Raw genomic sequence first — 19,541 nt, forward strand, 5'->3', positions numbered from 1 at the left:
CAGCACCATACAGGAATGTGCTTTGGAGTCCTGGGCTCTGGGAACCAAGAAGAGGAGGGAACAGCCTTCTACCAAGTACCTGCTATGAATCGGCCCCTGTGCCTCCTGCACTGTCTGCTCTTGGCAAGGGCGAGCTAGGCCCAGAGAAGGGAGGCAACTTTCCCAAGGTCACACCATGCTCGTGAAGCAGGCCTGAGGTCCATTCCCACTGCCCTACTTTGGTGGGGTCTCCCTCTTTGACTCCCCACCTGATTCCAACCCTTTTCTCCTCTTACAAATGGCCTGAGGCAGGGGGTCTGAACTGCCAGGAGTTAGTGATGGCTTAAAGTGCTTTCCCTCTGGTAGGGGGTAGGGGTGACATCCCAACAGGAGTCTCAGGGCCTCAACCAGAATGAAATATGCCTGTGACAATAGTACTGGATGGGGTTAGGGGCAGGAGGCTCTGCTGGTCCTTGCCACAAGGATTCCTAAAAATGGGGCCTGTTGGGACCCTGGATGGTTTGCTCATTCACATACTATTTGAGGTCGGGTTGCTAGGGATGAGTTGAAGACCCCAGACCTGGACCTGCAGTGGGGCCAGGAGTAGCTCTTGGAAAGGGAGGGGTTTCCTGGACAAGGAGGTGCTCCTGAGCCAGCCTCGAAGACCTGAGGCCTTGCCAGATATGGTTGGAGTAGAGGTTAAAATACTGAAATACTGGGGGAGGAGGACAGGGCTTCAAGGACCAACCCGAATCCAGGCCTAGCCCCCGGGGAATACGGGGTGCCTGGCGAGGGAAGACCAAGGCACTTCAGAGCCTGGATGGTGAGGGCATTGCAGGTGGAGGGGAGGCCAAGGGCAGAGGGGAGAGGGGCAAGGAGGTGGGGTGGGATGTCTGCCTCTCTCCTGCCTCCTTCCAGCACAACCTTCCTACCCTGCAGAGTTCTGAGGAGTCCTGGGGCCTCTGGAGAAGGAAATCAGTGGGGCGGGGAAGGGCGGGAGCTGGGACTTCTTTCCTGGCCCGTGCTCTGGTGGCCTCCAAGCCACCTGCCCATGGCCCGCTGTCTTGGAAAGCACGCATGTGGGTGCCAGTGCTCCTGTTCACAAGCTGTGTGACTTTGCCTGAATTACTTAGGTCTCTGATCCTCAATGTTGTCATCTGTACTTTGCGGGTATTGATAGTAGCTACCCCCTAGTGGTTTGGGGAATTAAATGAACTAGTAAGTGTGAAATGTCTAGCACTACCCCTTGCTAATCCCCTTCTTCCCAAATGTCTGAGAAGATATCATGGCATATTCTAGTCCCAATATATTTGCACTCAACAAGCACTTGTTGAACACTGACTGCATGCAGAGCTTTACTGAACACCAAGGGGGAGCAGATGAGTGAGTGGTGTGGAGGAAGGTGGAGACCTCCTGGTGGGGGATATTATCAGGAAAGATTGGAGGAGGTGAGTCTGGAAGGAGAGGCAGTTCTCCGCAGGTGGAGGAGAGGAAGTGGTCTGAGCACAAGACAAGGGGATGTGACCCTGCAGTGAGCGGCCTGCTGTGGCTGGGGCACAGTGCCCCATAGCACCCTAGGGCCTGTCCCCCATACCCCTGCCTCTGAGATATGAGATATGACCACATCCCAGTCCAGTGGGTTCCTTGGAATCATCCCCCATCAGAACAAGGAACGGTTCCTATTCTCTTAGCCAGCTCTGTGACCTAAGTGACCCTGACCCTGCTCTGGGGACCGTCTCTCACATAAGTGCAGTGGCCTGAACCTCCCAGCCCTTCCTCCAGTATGACACCTCCTTCAGGAAGCTCTTCTGGGTTGCTCTTCCATCCCTCTGTGCCTACTTAAGGTATGTGTATGTGCCCAGGTCACCACACCTAGTCAGGGATTTCCCTGGTCAGCCAGGGTTGGCCCAGCCATAGCATGTCCCTTCTCCCATACCACTTCCAGCCTATGGAAATTTCCATACTTTCTCTGCCCTGGTTACAGCTCCTACTGCTGTATTTATCACCCTGGAGACACAGTGGCACAGGCGCACACATGCCGCACACACACTCAGGCCTGCACACGCGTGTCTGCACACCTCAGCCTGCTTCTCCAGATCTGTGAGTGCATGCTGCGCACACACACACACTCGGCACGTGGATGAACACACACACACGGCACGTGGATGAACACACACACACACACACGGCACGTGGATGAACACCCACCCACACAGAGCTCTCTAGGAAAATTGCTCTCTCTCCCTCCTGCTCCTCCTCCTCCACCCTGTCCTCCCACCACTACCCACTTCCAAACGCTGAGACCAAAGAGATGGGCCGGACGGTGCCTCCCACCACTTGTCAGCCTGGGACGCCCTCCTCCCTTTGTGACTGTGGCATGCCCTCCTCCCCCTGCCCGTCTGCCTCCCCAGCTCTCCCTGCCTCCCCATCACCCTGCCACCTCCCTGCGTTCCTGTGTATCTGCCCTCCACACAAGTCATTCTGAGGCCTCTTTGTTACTCTTTCAACTCTGAAGTGGAAACTGCTGCTCCCAGCTCTCCTGAGAGGCTCAGGATGGGGACCTCATAGGGCCGATGGAGGCATAGGGACAAGTGAAAGGGACCTCAGGTCCCGAATCTCCTCAGCTCCTGTCACCTTCAGTCCCTCCTGTTGGGTTAGGGGAGGGCTGTGTGCCTGGCACCATGGAGACCAGTGTCATGGCAACACAGTTCGGGTGGGCACAGCTTCCTCCTCCTGGGGGGTGGGGTCAAGAGGAGGAGGTGCCGAGGAAGTGGGCCTTGTGCTGGTGCCCACCACGGCTGCCTCCAGCTCACCATTCCCAGGACAGCCCACCCCCACCCGCCCAGCCAACTTTGCTTGCCACTGCAGCTTCCACTGCCACAAGTCACTGATCCCATTTGGGAAATCCTCTCTCAAACACTAGCTCCAGAGCTGGGCGCCAGAGAGGGCAGGGGCTTGTCCCAGGTCACACAGCAAGTCTGGCCAAGCTCCTGACTCTCAGACTCGTTTTCTCCTCTGGTCTCCTACTTTCCACCCAGAAGGAGGGTACTGGGGGCAGAGGGGTCAGTCCAATCTCAGTTCCCACCACCATCTCCAGCCAGCCCTTAGAGTTGGCAGTGGGATTGAAGATGCAAGTGATAGTGCCGAGAAACCATCATGGGGCGCCCACCACCTGCTGTGCCAAGGCTTTGCATGTGTCATCCCATTTTATTCTAAGACCCAGGAGGAGGATGACTGGTAAGTGGAGTAGCTAGGACAGGAACACAGTTCCCTCTCAGATGGGGCAGGCGAGCCAAGGCTAGTGTGTATTGCTGTCTCCATCAGACGCTCTTTTAAAAGAATGGCAAAGCTTTTAATCCCATTTTTATTACTGGAAAGGGTGTAGGGGCAGGATCTGGGGCATAGCCTGGGTCTGGCCTTAGGGTTTCTAGAAACCAGGTTATATTTTTCTAAGAAGATAGAGAACAGAGCCTTCCTAGTGTGGTTAGACCTAGGGAAGACCTTTCTTGCAGTGCAGCAGTGCAGACCAACTTGGAATCCCCAGGTCAGGCTGGAGTCTAGGGACAGAGGGCAGGAGACCCCTGCCTCCTGGGCCCAGCCTCAACTTGTCTCCTGACCTTCATGGAGTCACGTTGCAACTGCCTCCCTCCTGGCTTATGTAATAATTCAAATATAGCAGCTGCCTTCATCCCACAGAGTCACACCCCCTCCATCCCCCCTCAGGTGCGGGGAGTTATGGGGGAAGAGGTGGTTCAGGGCTGAGTGGGAGGTTCAGGGCCTCCTGGCAAGGAAGATCCTAGTGTGCTGGATTGGAGGGTGGTGGTGGTGAGGGGGCTGGTGCTGAGACCCCAAGAAGAGCAGAGCCTTCCCTAGAATATGAAGCCACAGGGGCCACTTCTGCCCTGACCCATCTCTGCTGGAATTCCACATTCCTGGGGGCCCTCCCCAGAGTCACAAGCTATACGCACAGCCTTCTTTTGTGGGCTGCTGTCCCAACTGGAGGAGGAAGGAGAGGTGGAAGAGTGTGAAGAGGGGGAAGTAGTCCAATGGGGCAACGGCCACCGTCTTCGGTCCTAGGCTCGGCCTTGCCCTTCACTCACTAGGTTGCCTGGGCACCCCTCTGACCTCAGTTTTCCCATCTGCACAATGAGGGATTAGATTCACTGGCTGTAGCATCTCATGCTCCCTGATTTACAACCCTGGAGATGATCTCAACCTGAGGCTGAAGGCACTTTCAAGTGTCTGGCCCAGCCCCGTTCCATCTGACTTCCCTCTCCCTTTTCTCTGCCATCCCTCCTAGACCAGTGCAGCCACCTCCACCCGCAGGACAAGGGAGGCAGGAGAGGGCCCTGGACTCAGCTGGGGCTGGGCAGCCTCAGGCGGCCTCTCCCTTCCCTGAACTCGCCATCTGTTCCAGACCCCCAGCCCCCTGCCTAGCAGCCATGGGGAGGTCACTGCTCTCACCTGGGGTCACCCCTTCCTCACTGGACAGCTCTGACAGATATCCTGGAACCTGCAGTGGATCCTTCATGCCCCAACCTGAATCCCAAAGTCACCTTCCTGAGGTGTTGAAGAAGCTGCTCCACTTTAGAATACTGTAGAGGCTGTGGTGGCCTTTCATTCCTTTATCAGCAGAAGCTTTGTCACTTGTGTGGTGGGGGCCATGCTTAGTATGAGAATGCAGAGACCCATGCCAGGCCCTTCCCAAGGACATGGTGCTCCTTCAGCCATTGTCATCAGAGCCACAGAGGGGAGCTTCCTGGCAGAGGAGGAGTAGGGAGAAGCTGTGGGATGGCTCTCTGAGCTCCCCACTCCACCCCTTCCCCATGCCTGGGCTCCCATTGCAAAGACCCAGATGTGGGCTTATTCTGTCCCCTAGCCACAGGGAGTCACCCAAGGGTGTTCAGACCAACCCTTCATGAAAGCCATGTTCCACCAATTACCAGCCTTTCCCTGGAGAGCTGAGGGTTGTCTCACACTGGGTAGCCTCAGCCTGCCCTGGGGTTGGGGGGTGCTCACAGAGCAGTAAGTGTCACTGCCTGCATCCCCACACACCTGTGGTCTCTTGTCTGCAAGACACACATGCCCCTCCGTGCCCTTGAGCTGAGCTCTGTTGTGCACCACCCCATTTCCATCAGCCTCCTTTCTGACTTTCCTCCGCCAACATTTCCTGCTTGGGCCTGTTGGAGGCTGCCCAAAGGCTGTGGACTAGGGCCGAGGTAAATAGGACTTTGGCTTGTCTTTTGAGGAAACAGGATCCCGTAGAAGAAATGAGATGAGCCTGAGCGGGGGTTGGGGGGTGACAGCCGGTGGTGAGACAGCCAGTGGCAAGACATTAGGGAAGGGAAAGGTCACCAAGGGTCTCTAGCCCAGAACCCAGTGCCCCCTCCTGCCTACCTGTCCTTGTGGATGGGAGGCAGCGTGTGTGCTGACTGGCCGAGCAATGGTGGGCCAGGATTTGGGATGGACAGAGAAAAGGAAGAGGAGGGGGAAGTCTGCCTGGGACGAGAAACACTGTACAAAGTCGAGGAGAAACCAGTGTGTGCTTAGGGACCAGACCTGGCCCCACCTGGAGCAGAGGGTGGTGAAGTCAGTCAGGGCTGGATCACAAGAGACCTCAAATGTCAGGCTGAGGAGCTTGGCCTTGATCAGGAGGGCACTGGGGAGCCCTGCAAAGGTTTTGAGAGGGAATTCCATTACCAGATAGATGTCTTGAGGCCAGCCTGGCCAACATGGTGAAACCCTGTCTCTACTTAAAAAAATACAAAAATTAGCTGCTCCTAGGTGCAAGGCGGAGGTGGAGTAGAGAGGTTGACCTGGGATAGGGGCTGGAGCATGACCAGGGGAGGGGGAAGGAAGCAGGGGATGGGGATGGAGGGAGTGGACGGATGTGAGAGAATCTGCTGTCCTTTGGGACAGACGATACAGGAAGTGTAGGAGAGGAATGGGGCAAGGTGACTTTGAAGTGTCCAGCTCGGAGATTAGAAGTTTGCTAATGCCTTTGGGAGGCCAAGGCAGGCAGATCACGAGGTCAGGAGTTCAAGACTAGCCTGGCCAATATGGTGAAACCCCGTCTCTACTAAAAATACAAAAATTAGCCGGGTGTGGTGCGGGTGCCTGTAGTCCCAGCTACTTAGGAGGCTGAGGCAGGAGAATTGCTTGAACCCGGAAGGCAGAGGTTGCAGTGAGCCCACATCGTGCCACTGCACTCCGGCCTGGGTGACAGAGTGAGAATCCATCTCAAAAACAAAACAAAACAAAAACCCAAAAGACAAAAAAACTAAGAAGTTTGTTGATGTCTTTAATAGGGAAAAAAGGTGTATTGGATGTTCAGTATTTGAATATGAGGGACCTACGGGTTGTTCCCAGAGGAGATGTCCAAGAGGCAGTCTGGACACCTGAAGCTCCAGGGAGAGGGATGGGCGGCAGGGGACACCCGGAGTTGTTGGTATGCTGGGAGAAGGCTGCATGCTCCGTGGGAGTGGGGTGGAGAATGAGGACAGGACCGCCGTCCTGCGAGGAGCATCCATATTGAGGGGGCGAGGATAGGGTGCACCAGTGAGGGAGACAGAGGAGGGGCCGTCTGGAAGGTGGGAGGGAAACAGCCGCACAGGACGGGGCGGAGGCGGACGCTGAGAAGAAGCCTCCTTCTTCGATAAAGAGGTAGCTGAAGCCTGTGGAGCCTGCAGTCCTCTCAACGCTATGGGGGCAGCGCGGAGGCCGGATTCCAGAACTGCATCCTCCCATCGCTTTGGGCAGCCACCTTGCCTCCCAGGAGCATCCTTCCTCCTATCCCACCTCCAGTTCCCCAGCTAACAAAAAACGGTGTATCTTGACCCCCGGCGGGGCGGCGGGGCGGCGGGGGCGGGCCGGGCCTGCGAACACGGCTCAGCACCCTGGAGAGCGGCCGGTGGCCGGGGCGGGGCCTGCGGTGGGGGCGGGGGTGCGCCTTCTGAGCACTCGTGCCTTTGGCTCTGGCTGGGAGCGGTCTTGCAGGCAGACAGTTGGTGGAGGAGGGAAGAACAGTCTTGGATTCTCTCCAGCTCTCTCCCCTTTATGCACCTCCCCCATCCCGGCACTGGCCTACAGGAGCCCCTGTCCCAGCATTTGGGGCTATTACTCTCCTGGCTCCATCAATTCGACGACTTCAGGGAATGAGATGGGAGGAGAGGGACAACTATTTACTGGGAGCTTTTCAGACATTCCCAAAACCTCACAACCTTTTGAGCTTGGAATTTGTGACCCCATATTTCAGATGAGGAAACTAAATTGAAGTTCAGGAAGGGGAAATACCTTGCCCAGGCATGTGGCAGAGCTGGCATTTGAATTCCACCTGCTGGGCTCTAAGTCCTGAGTGCCCATTAGCCCTTCTGAGTCCTGAATCTTGCATTTTGTTCCTGCAGACTCTCCAATTCTGGGTGACTGTGGAGTCTAGTGTGGCAGTGGGATGGGGAGGAGACCTTCCCTTCCACCTACTTGCTTGAGTGTATTCCCAGGAGATTTCTGAAGATGGGGCCACCACCATTGTTTTTAGAGTGGGAAGGCAGAAAGGAAGCTGAGGGCCAGGTGAGACCTCCTGACACCTGCACCCACCCACGCCCAGGAGGCAACCTCCTTTGAATTCTTCTGACCCAGCTTCTTGTTGCCAGGTTCCTCCAGCCCCTGAGCAGGTTTCCAGGACATGAAGGGGAGCTGTGAGGGACCAGGACTGGCCATGGTCCAGGACTGCAGCTTCCTGAGCCCAGAGAATGCCTTCCTAGCTGTCAGGAATGGAGCAGCGAGGCCCCAGTGATAGGTGAGGCAGAGAAGCACGACATGAGTTCTGGGCTGGCTCAGCTGGCTTACAACCAGCCTGGGCCTCGTTCCCTTTGAGAAAATGGTTTGCCCAGAGTTCAGAGATCTAAACTTCTATAATGCCTTCTGGGGCCACAGTGGGAAGCAAAGACTCCTCACATTTTCTTTCCTGACACTTCCCAGACCACAAGACAATGGTTTTCTGCAGCACCCAGCCTGGATAGGCCGTATACACAAGCTCAGTCATTTCTGACCTTGCCCCCTCCACCATGCACCCCTGTGTTCTTCAGCATGGGTCAGGTTTCTCTTCAGCCTCAGGGACTTCTCTGCTTGAAGCCTGTTGTGTGGGTGGGGGGTATTTTCCCCACAGCTCAGAGAGATGCAGTTGCTGTGGAGGGTTTGCTCTAGCTCCTCTACCCTGGAATATACCCTGTTCTGCCTTTAAAGACCCAGCTTGGACCCTCTCTTCCAGAAATGCTTGCCAACCCTCCCCAACTGGGTCAGGGGTCCCTCTGGGCTTCACAGACTCTGTGCTTCTTTCTGTCACAGCCTGCAAGTCTCCCCTCCCCATTCCCCAGCCTGAGTGCTTCTCTGAGACAAGGGATAGTGTGAGCCATGGGCTCAACCACTGGTAGGCCAATGAATAAGTAAGTTCATGGTGAAGCCAGGATCCAGATCCCCATTTCCTGCTTCAAGGTGTGGAGCTCTTTCTCCTGCACACAATAGCAGCTCTGCTGTGACAACTCCCTATCCGTCCTAGGCCCTAAAATGCCTCTATTTCACTAGGTTATAGCTTTATCCTAGGGAGTCCTCTTTGGAAGCAGGGTGGGAGTGCAGCAGGCCTTCCCCCATACCTATAGTCTGTGGGCAGGGAAGGCCATGTGGGGCAGGTTGTGGCCTAGGTCTCCACAGATCCTGGTAGAAGTCCATGCTCACACATCAGCTCCAAGTCCCAGCTAAGTCAAGCCACCAAGAGGTGGGCCCTGTGATAAGGCTCTGAGTCCAAAGGCCATCAGTAAAGCCCCCTAAGTCTTCCGTGGACCCAGCTCCAGGCCGGGATGCACCCTAGGACATGATACACACCGGGTGAGGGAGCCCAGAGGAAAGGGCGGCTAGCTGTGCATGGAGGCCTGATCTCTCAGACTCAGGGAGGGCACAAGCGTGTCACCTCATCCTGAAGGCTTCTGTAGTGGGGCAGCAGAGGGTCTGGGTCTGCTGCCCCTGGAGTCCCCAGCCCCATCGTAGCCCATGAGGATTGTAAATCCCTCATCCTCTCCCCTCTCTCCTCCTCTGTCAGCCACTCCCCTCTCCCCCTACCCAGCTCTCTTTCTATTTCTGCCTCTGATTTTTTTTTTTCCTTTTCTGTCTTTGTTCCTCTGTGTATGTGTCTTTCCCTATGCCTCTCTGATCCCTTTGTACTTCCATCTTGATCTCTCTGAGGCTCTGATCCCTCTCTCCTCTCCCTCTTCATGTGTTACTGTCCCCCTTCCTGTCTGTGTTTATCTCAGTCTCTCTGTGTGTGAGTCTTTTTTCCTCTCTCCCAGTCAGACTCTCTCTACCCCTCCCTCTCTCCCTCTCTGTCTGGGCCTCTCTCTGTTCCTCCTCCCTCCTCCCTCCCCCTTCTGCATTATCAGACCTGCTCCAACCTCCTCCCAGAGCCAGCCGAGCAGCAGAGGCAGTGGCAGCGGGAGAGGTGGGAGCAGCGGGGCAGCAGAGCTGGATTGGGGTATTGAGTCCAGGCTGAGTCGGGGGCAGCCCACTGCTCTCGGTCCCTGTGCCTGCTGGGGGTGCCCTGCCCGGAACTCCAGGCAGTGGGGACAGGGCGAGGTGCCACCTTAGTCTGGCTGGGGAAGCGGACGATGAGGAGTGATGGGGCAGGCATGTGGCCACTCCATCCTCTGCAGGAGCCAGCAGTACCCGGCAGCGCGACCGGCTGAGCCGTGAGTATAGTGAGGGGCTGGGGTGGTGAGCGGCTGTGAGAGGTGCCACAGACAGGGTCCTGGGAGTCCCTCCAAGGAGCTGGATTTGGCATGGAGCTGAGCCACGTGGAAGGATCGATCCTGCTCCTGGGCACCCCTCCTCCCCGCGTTGCCAGACTGCAGCCTGGGGTGGGGGCAGGTTACCTCTGAACAGGATGAGGGTGCCTAATGTTGACCTAGTAGGTGATGAGGCTGGGGTCCCATGGAAGGGGCTGCTGGTTGGAGGAGGGGCTGATAATAAACCTGAACCATCTCTACAAGGGCTGAGAGTATATGTGGGGAGGGGGAGGTCTGCCAAGGAGTTGGGAGGAGCTCTCGGGGCTGCAATAGGCTGGTTCAGGACCCAGGAGAGGGAGAGTGTCTTGGCCCACCAAGGCTATGTGTGTGTGAAGGAAGTGGGGAGGGGGAAAGATGGAGCAAATATGAATAAGAGTGGCCCTGGAGCAAGAGAGGGTCAGAGGTAACCACCTTCCATGGAATTGGGAATTGGGGTTCAGGGACACCACTTTATGAAACTTTACCCCAAAGCATCTGTCCCAGGATAGGGTTCTACGGAGCCAGACAGAATGAGGTGCCAGCCTCGTGTGTGTCCATGTGCAGGGGGGTGCATGTGCAAGTGAGTGGGGGGCTCCATGGAGACACCCCTCTACTAAAGACTGCTGAGGTGGCAGGCAGGGTGTGTGTGTGTGTGTGTGTGTGTGTGTACACATGTGGAGTGTAAGGGACATGTTGGGTGTAGAAGGGCCTGTAGAGCTCTAGGGTACCTTGATGGTTGGATGCAAAGCAGCCTGTCAGAGTTTGTGATCATCCCTGTGTGACTGAGAGTTTATTTGCACGTGTCTGAGTGTGAGTGCAGGTTGGTCTGCATATGTATGTAGGTATGTCTATTAGGTTGCATTTGTATGTTATGTGTGTTGTGTCTGCAAAATAGAGTGAATCAGTGTGCATTTGTATCTGTTCCATGTGCATTCATGTGTGTGTATTTGTTAGTCTGTGAATAATAGCATTGCTGTGTGTGGAGGTGGATATGGCTGTGTGCGTATAAGTATTCTGGTGTGGGTGTGTGATCATGGTGCTAGTGTGTATATTGGTGCTTCTGTGGCTGGTGTGTGTGTGTGTCTATATGTGTGTGTTCATCTGAGTATGTGTGGGTGTCTGTTTCCTTCCCCCTGGCAATTGATACAGCTGGGACACCATGGCCCACTGAAGCAGGGCAGGGAGGGGCTGAATGTATGACCACCTCTTTGAACTCAGGACAATTCATTCTACACCCTGTGGGAGAGATGCAGAAAAGAAATAGGCAATAATGACTCTGCCCTCTGGGGCTTCCTAAGCTTCATAGACATAAAATAGCTTGAGAATAATTAAGCAGTAGAGATCAACGTCATGCTAACAGGTGGGGGTGGGGTGGGAACTGCATAAGCAAAGGCCCTGGGCTGGGCTAGGCGTGTCCTGGAGCAGTGAAGATGCTGTCCAGAGTAGGGGCAGGCAGGAGCCACATTCTGTAGAACTTTGAGATCCAGGACTCTTAGACTTTATCCAGAGAGCCCTGGGGGGCCCAGGAAGGTTTTATATAGGGGAGAGACATGATCAGATTTGGGTTCTAGAAACCTGCCATGGGTCAGGCATGATGGCTCATGCCTGTAATCCCATCACTTTGGGAGGCAGAGGCAGGTGGATCACTTGAGGCCAGGAGTTCAAGACGAGCCTGGCCAACATGGTGAAACCCCGTCTCTACTAGAAATACAATAAAATTAGCTGGGTGTGGTGGTGTGCACCTGTAGTCCCAGCTACTTAGAAGGCTGAGGCATGAGAATCGCTTGAACTTGGGAGGTGGAGGTTGCAGTGAGCTGAGATTGCTTTACTGCACTTCATCCTGGGGGTGACAGAGTCGGACTCTGTCTCAAAAAAAGAAAAAAAAGAAAAAAGGAAAAGAAAGAAACCTACCTCGGTGGCATTGTCTGGTTGAGAAAGAGGTGGAGCCAGGAGGCTAGAGTGGAGGCCAACCAATACAGGGGTCAGTGAGTTCTGGGGCTTTATGAGAACTTGGGAAAGGCTGAATAGATGAGGATAGGGAAGAGAGTGTCTAGGTGGCTCAGGCTTGGACTAGGGTGGGGGGTATAGTGCAGACACCTCAGTAAGTCAGGATCTCATGAGGGAAAAGGCTCTTGGAAGGCTCAGGAAAGCTGGGCGTGGGTGGACTGAGGTAGTGGGAGAGATCTTTATAGGGTTTCTAGCTAGGATGCAGAGGGTCGGAGATCATGGAGCCGTCTCTTGCCAGACAGGGAAACTGAAACTATGGCTTCATTACCATCCTCTGGCTGCAAGGCTGGGGCTCAACCTCTTCATCAGACCTGACCATCAGTATCATTCTCCTTCAGGCCCTGCCCAGAATCTCTTGGTTGCTGAGCTTGGTCAGCTCAGTGAGGGTTAATTGTCTTTATGCTCCCTGCACCACCCCCCGCCCCCCCCCCCCCACCCCGCAGTCATTCCCCTTGCCCACCAAGCAGCTCCTGCCACTCTTCCTGCTTCCCACTCCAGCCTCCTGTCTCCAGGGACTGCTGATGGCTTGGCTGGGATCTAGCCAAATGGTGGGGGGTGGGGGTGGGAAAAGCTCCCAGCAGTCCTCTACCCCTAGGTCTTAATGGACTGGGAGTCTCACCCTCGGTCATGCTGCTGTCAGGCCAGGCCTGCGCTCCCCGGGCTTCTGCTGCTTGGGCCTGTGAAATCTCCCAACTCAGCATGATTCCATTCCTGCATTCATTCATTCAACCACTCAACAGGAACTCCTCAGTAGCTGCTTGGTGCCCACTTGTCACTGGGGACACGGAGCAAACACTGACTGAGTCCCTGTTCTCAGGGAGTGCCCAGTCTGATGAAGGAGAAATAAGTGGAAATTCGCAACCCCACAGGGTGAGCAGTGCTGTGTAGGAGGTGGGGAGCCCACAGCAAGCCCGGGCTTCAGAGGAAGAGACATTTGAGCCAGACCTTGATGGATGGGTAAGAATTGCACAGGCAGGGAAGAGCAGAGGGAACAGTTTGTGAAGGTGAGTAGGAAGGGCACAGGGCTAGGCACCTGACTCAGTGCACCCTCCAGGTGGGAGGAGACAGTAAGGGCATTTGGGTCATTTTCTAGCAGTTGTTTTACTACTTTCTATGGCTTGCCCTGCAGATCTATCCAGCCTGCTGTTTTTCATACCCCTAGACATGGGATGTTCATCTCTTCCTTCCTGGGCAGCCCTTCCCTTGTGGTGGTTATATCTGCCCTGGGTCTTCTCTGCAGGGCCCAGTAACTCCAGGCTACCCAGCCTGGCCTTATGTCCTTTCTCCATCCTGTGTTACTGTCCCCTGAACTAGGGCCAGGCTGGGGCACAATGATCCAGGAGTGGCAAGAACACATCTAGGCAGAGAGTGGGAGAAATGGGCAGCCTTTATTAACAAAAAACTGAGATGGGTGCAGGCCCTGACTCCTCTCCAAAAATAATGATAAAGAAACAGGCATGGCCAAATAAGGGAGTGAGGACAGACAGCAGGAAGAACTTCCTACCAATGCAGAAGGGCTGTGAGTCTCTTGGCTTCATGAGAGTGGGCTGTGCGTGTGAAAGGGAAGATCTCAGAGGACAAGAGGGGGAATTGGAGGCAGAGGCACTCTCAGCCTCTGACTCTCCCATAGGTGAGTGAGTAAAGTCATCCAGGGAGAGGGAACTGGGGATGGGGAGCTGAGAGAGACAGGGGAGGGGGATCGGGCCTCATCATTCATTCATTCAGCAGCCGTTCACTGGCCCTACCAAACATGACCCCCTGGCTGCAGATGGACAGAGCCAGTGACCACGTGGATGGAAGCTCCGAGTCTTTCCTACCTGTGCCAGTGTCACAGGAAGATATTTAGGAGGAGGGGCCACTGGGGCTGGCCTTACAAGGAAGAGGCACTTCAGGCTGAATTGAAGGACAGCACTAGGAAGGAACACCATGTGCAAAGGCCTCAAGGTGAGGCGAGCACGATTTTGTTTACTCAGCACTATAGGAGTTCAGAGTGGCCTAGGCAAGAAGTGCCAGGCTTGGGGGAAGCCCTGGGCAGTGGTGGAGCAGAAGAGGAGTAGGGAATTGAGGCTAGACTGTAGGAAGCACTTTTTTCCATGAAGGTGTCTCCAACAGGCTTGATGTGTAGGTATTATTGTAAGTTTTCAACTTCTTGGTCTCTCCTGACCAGGGCCTGCTGAAGGGCCCAGCCTTGCTTGAGAAAGGGGTGTTCAGCGAACAAAAGAGACCCTGGAAATGAGAGAGAAGCAGTGGCTGAAGAATGTGGGCCCCTTCCAGTAAGTGGCATGCAAACAAATGTAAAGTAATATGCAAATCAGCTGGCTAGGGCTTGGCAGCTTTGGTTGGAAGAAATGAGCCATCACCCCTTCTTATGCTGGCCTCGCACCCCCTCGGCCCCAGCCTCCAGGACAGCCAGAACAGCCTTGTCTGCTCCTTGGAATGCCCCAGCTTTTCTGAGCCACAAGATTGTGGCCTCCAGGGTGGGGGCCATGGGCTCCCTGTCAGCACCCTCATCCTCCCGAGAAGTCGATATATTTAGTAACAGGAATGTTTTCACACATTTATCTGCTATTGTTCAGCTGCTTGCTCCCTGGGAAAGGCCAGGTCCCCAGTGACGTGACCCACTTCTTGAAGTCCCTGAAGTCACCCTTCTCACTGCCCCCCAACCCCCGCCGAAAAACAGGAGGCAACTGGGGCTTGGTGCAGCAGAAGAGATTTGAGTCAAATATCTAGGAGGACTTCCCAACAGTGTAGTTGCTGAGATGTGTGGACCCCGGATTTCTGGGCTTTCATTCTTTGGATGGTTGCCTTGGGCGCAGAGAAGGCTTTGAAGATAGAGCAGAGAAGGTGGCAGACAGGCTTATGCTCAAATTTCAGCATACTGAAAGATGTACTGTTACTCTGTAGCTGTGTGGTCCTGGGCAAATTACTTAACTACTCTGAACCTTGTGTGAATAGTGGGTTGGAGATAATTATCCTTTCTGGGCAGGATGATTGTGAAGAATCCGGAAGTGCAGAGCTTAGTCCCTGGCATGCAGCAGGTGCTCACAAAGGTTAGCTACTGTCATTATGAACCACCCACGATCAGCCCAGCTGCACTTTCAGAGAGATTTAGTGGGGCCTGAAGCGGGAGAGACCAGAGCTAGGAGCCCAGGGCTGTCATCGTGTGGGAGGGACCAGGAGGCCTGAAACCGAGCTGTGGTTGTGGCTATGGTGAGAAGCACAAAGCTCTGTGGGAGGGACCAAGGTATCTCAGAGAAGTGTGGCTACCTCATTAGGTTGTCTGAGACCAATCCCCAGATAATACAATGGAAGAAAGGGCTTGGTGAAGAAGGGGTTAAGTCTGTGGCCACGCCCATGCAGTCTGTGAGCCATTCTGGGAGCTGTAGTCTGTTGTTAAATTGCAGTAAGCATAGTTTGTATTGCCTCTTTTGATCCAAATCCACACCCCGCTGCCAGGGCTGGCTGAGGGCTGGCTCTGGTGGGTGCTGGTCTGTGTGGGGCCCAAAGGTAAAGCAGCATCGACCTCTTCCCTCAGGGAACCCCTGGCTTGCTATGTGTTTGGGGGGTGCAGGTCATAATTAGAACTCCTCACATGTTCACACAGAAGTTTACAGCTTCCTGAGCACTGTTTCCACATCTATGATCTCATTTAATCCTCACCACAAACCCAAGAGACTGCTGTTTTCTGGATGAAGAAACGGAGGATCCAGGAGGGGAAATCGCTTGCCCACAGGTATTCAGCCAGTGACAGTGGAACCAGACCTGCGGCACAAGTCTGTCTGCTTCCAGAGCTCCTGCTCTTTCCATACATTACTGTTCCAGATGGCAGACAGGCAAGATGTGGACAATTAAAGTTGGATGTGAGACATCTCAGCAGAGGAACAGCTGAGCAGAGAGCTGCTGATTCCAGGCCGAGAGTTTGGACTTTGTGTTGTGGCCCACCAGGATCCACCCAGGGGTTCTCTGATTAGAGCTGAGCTTTGAGAGAATTGATCTTGCAGCCTGGGCTGAATGGATTGAACTGGAGAAACCAAAGTCAGACTGAGGCTTCTAAATTCCATCCTTGGTGCACCCAGCACTTTGGCTCCTCTCCCTCCTCCATGCTTCTTCTCAGTTTCTTCCTCCTTCTCAGTTTCTTCCTCCCCTTCTCCTTCAACTATTGTGCTTTTCTTTCTTTCTTTTTTTTTTTTGGGGCCAGTCTTTCAAGCTCCTGCTTGGAGTGCGTGGCGGTCTCGGCTCGCTTGGCTCATCGGGTCCGCATGTTCTCCTGCCTCAGCCTCCCGAGTAGCTGGGTTCGGTGCTGCCGCACCATGCAGGAGTCGGATTTTTGTGCTTTTAGTAGAGGGCTGAGGGTTTCCGCGTGTGTGTAGGATAAGTCTCGATCTCTGACCTGCGTGATCTGCCGTCACCGGCCTCTAAAGTGCACAGGTTACAGGCAGACCACCCGGCCGGCCTTTTTTTTCTTTTTTTTTTGGTGGGGCTGGCGGGTGTCTTTGGGCAGATGCAGTGGTGCGCCGCCAGCTTTCGCTGCAGCCTCGAATTCCTGGGCTGAAGTTATCCTCCCGCCTGGGCCTCCCAAAGTGCTGGGATTATAGGTGTGAGCCACTGCACCCAGCCCATCTTCCTCTTTCTCTCCTACTCTTCTCTGCCTCAGGCTGAGGAGTGATGTATACTTATAAAGCTGTACATGATATCACATGCTAATATCTCAAGAGAGGTGCTGTCCATACACGGTCCATTCCAGCCTGTGAGTCCTTCCTTAGGTTTGAAGGGCCAGTAGAAGTGTTGGACAAGTGGCAGAGATGAAGGATGGAGAGGAGGATAGCCCATTGTTCTTCACCTCCATTGAGCCCAGGATGAGAGGGCCCTGCTGAAATGGCGTTGGGAGGAATGAAGGCTGAGGAGAGGTTGGACCCCAATCAGAAGGGACAGACCTACTGAGTTAAGCCAGAGGAAATTTTCTCCTCATGGTTCTGTGACAGGCTAAGATTTGGAAATGCATCTAGAATGACATTGCATTTGGGGTCTGGGTTTCTTTTGGGTCATGACTTGCTTGATACTGAGGCGTTGGGGATATTGTTTGGTTTATTCATGTCTGTGTCTCAGTGTGTGTATGTGTACCTGAATGTGAGCTTCCAGTTGTGCATGTGTGTATGCTGGTCTGAGAGGGTGAGAATGTGTGGGTCAGTGTTCGTATAAAAGTGTGAACATACTCATATGTGTGAGCATGTGAGTGTCCTTCTTTAGTTTAGTTTTGAGACAGGGTCTCACACCCTCACCCAGACTGGAGTGCAGTGGCACAATCTTGGCTCACTGCAACCTCTGCCTCCCAGGTTCAAGTGATTCTCCTGCCTCAGCCTCCCGAGTAGCTGGGACTACAGGCATGCACCACTACACCTGCATAATTTTTGTATTTTTAGTAGAGGTGGAGCTTCACCATGTTGGCCAGGCTGGTCTCGAACTCCTGACCTCAAATGATCCACCCACCTCGGCCTCCCAAAGTACTAGGATTACAGGCATGAGCCACTGTATCCAGCCATGACTGCATTTTTATGTCTGATTTTGGTAAATAGTTATATGCATGTGAGTGTGGCTTGTGTGTGTACATGTGTGTAGAGTGCCATATACATATGTTCCAGTGAAACTGTATGTGTGTTCCCTGTGTATACAGATGCCCGTGTCTGAATGTGAGCGCAGGGATGAGAGAATGTGTGTGTGTGAAGGCCCAGACACTTTCTGTGCTAAACATTAAGGCCATGCCTAATGTCTGGCTATTCAACACTTTTTCTCCTGGTCCCGCCTTCCTGTAGGTAGAGATCCCTGAAGGGCTGGGCTTTCTTCAGAGGACTCTGGGCCAGAGTCAGGCTTTGTGTTCAGTCTCAGGTTGGGCCAGCCAGGGTCCTAGTCTATCGGATTGAGCAGCTGGACATGGCTGGGAAGTGTCTAGGTTCCGTTCTCCCCAGGAACTCTTAATGGTCACACTTAGAGAGTTTCAGGGACTCCCAGCACGGTCCTCTTGTACTGATGCAACTACTGAAGTCCAGAGAGGTGTAGTGATTAACCCAAGGTCACCCAGCAGGACCCAGGATGAGATGATAGGGCTTGGAGCAGAGAGGGGAGTGTCTGACCTGGAAGGCTGCCCTCCCTCCAGCCCCTAGAGCAGGTGAGGAGCTCAGAGGAGAGCCAAGTCTGTGATGTGAAGCCACCTCCTGCACCTGGCCATTTCCATGCCTCCTGGGCCTCAGAGGCTGCCTTTGAAGTTTTTACCAGAGCTTCTGCATGCTCTGAGATTCCTCCTAGGGACGTGTGAAGTCCACTGTTCCATGGAGCATGGAGACTCCATGGAGAGGAGCCCAGTGGTGAAGTGAGGCCAGTGGAGGGGGCTCCTCTGGAAGCCTCAATTTCTTCTTTGCAGTAGTTGCTTTTGTTTCATTTCTGTTTGTTTTTTAGGTTTCCACCGTTGTAACATTCAAGGCTTTCCCTATTATCTCTCTTTGAGCGCTTATTACTGAGACAGTGCTGGCATTTGGGGCAGTCCTGGAGGCCCAGCTGGGTTCAATGTGAGGGTGGCAGGGCAGTCCCTTAGGGAAAGGGCTGCTTGGGAGAGAGGGATGAGTTTCCTGCCCATAGTGGGGAGGCATGAGCAGGGGCGGGAGAGCCTGGTTAGCAAGGCTGTAAACGAGGTGCCTACTCTAGCGAGGAAGTTGGTTGCAGATGATCTTGAGTCCCTTCAAACTGTAGCTGCCACGGGGGGCCAGAGAAGAACGTGCCCCAGCTCTCTTGGGCCTGGGGAGGATTGAGTTCACAGAATGCTCCCAGTGTCCTGGGCAGTGGAAGGCGCAAGGTTAGATTGCGCACCTGGAAGCAGGGAGATCCCATTCCCTGGAGAACTGGAGGGAAATTTGTCTTCCTGGAGGTTTGGGGCTGGAGGCAGGGGCTGGATGGGAGGACCCTCCGGGGTGCAGTAGGGGTGGGGTGGGGAGGACTGGGCAAGTCCAAGGCGGCTCTGCTGTTGAGCACTCGCAGGAAGGAGCAGGGAGGCAGATCCCGAATCATGCGGGGCTCTAGGGTGGGAGGTCCATGGTTGTGGGGCTCAAACATGGGCTCTGGTTGGGGCAGAGGAGAGGCTTCCTGGGGTTGGGGTCTGGGCAGGAATTGGGGTAGGAGAGGAGAGAAGCAGCAGTTGGGTACCACCTCCTTCCCAGGTCAGGTAATTCAGAGTTATCTTAAAACTCTCAGTGGGCCAGGCGTAGTGGCTCACGCCTGTAATCCCGGTACTTTGGGAGGCCGAGGGGGGTGGATCACCTGAGGTGGGGAGTTCGAGACCAGCCTGGCCAACATGGAGAAACTCTGTCTTTACTAAAAATGCAGAATTAGCTGGGCATGGTGGTTGATGCCTGTAATCCCAGCTACTCGGGGGGCTGAGGCAGGAGAATCGCTTGAACCCAGGAGGCAGAGGTTGCAGTGAGCCTAGATCATGCCTTTGCACTCCAGCCTAGGCAACAAGAGCAAAACTCTGTCTCAAACAAACAAGCCAACAAAACCTCTCAGTGGGGTGGGATCTGGGATCCAGATGGAGAGAACTAAGGTTTACAGAGTGACCTTTATGTTTTAAAAATGACCTTGTTTAATCACCTCCTTAAATAATCCTTCAAGGGGCTAACCCTATTTTGTAGAGGGGAAACAGATGACACACTTAAATGGTTTAACTGAAGACAGTTAGTGAAGCAACTATTATGGAGATGG

General features: G+C 54.3%; 1 protein-coding gene across 2 annotated transcripts in view; it reads left to right on the forward strand.

The window, feature by feature from the left end:
* Positions 1-6,952: 6,952 nt before the first annotated feature.
* The window catches only part of PDE2A (phosphodiesterase 2A), a 101,570-nt gene continuing 88,981 nt past the window's right edge, over positions 6,953-19,541 (forward strand). Inside the window, exon 1 of one of the 2 annotated variants that reach the window (XM_021926250.2) lies at positions 6,953-9,713. In XM_021926250.2, the coding sequence (XP_021781942.2) occupies positions 9,643-9,713 (71 nt within the window). In that variant the 5' untranslated portion in view covers positions 6,953-9,642. The remainder of the gene's footprint in view (positions 9,714-19,541) is intronic. The other variant, XM_031653213.1, reaches the window with a different exon arrangement.

The sequence above is a fragment of the Papio anubis genome, chromosome 12, assembly GCF_008728515.1.
Source record: "Papio anubis isolate 15944 chromosome 12, Panubis1.0, whole genome shotgun sequence".
Taxonomy (NCBI): domain Eukaryota; kingdom Metazoa; phylum Chordata; class Mammalia; order Primates; family Cercopithecidae; genus Papio; species Papio anubis.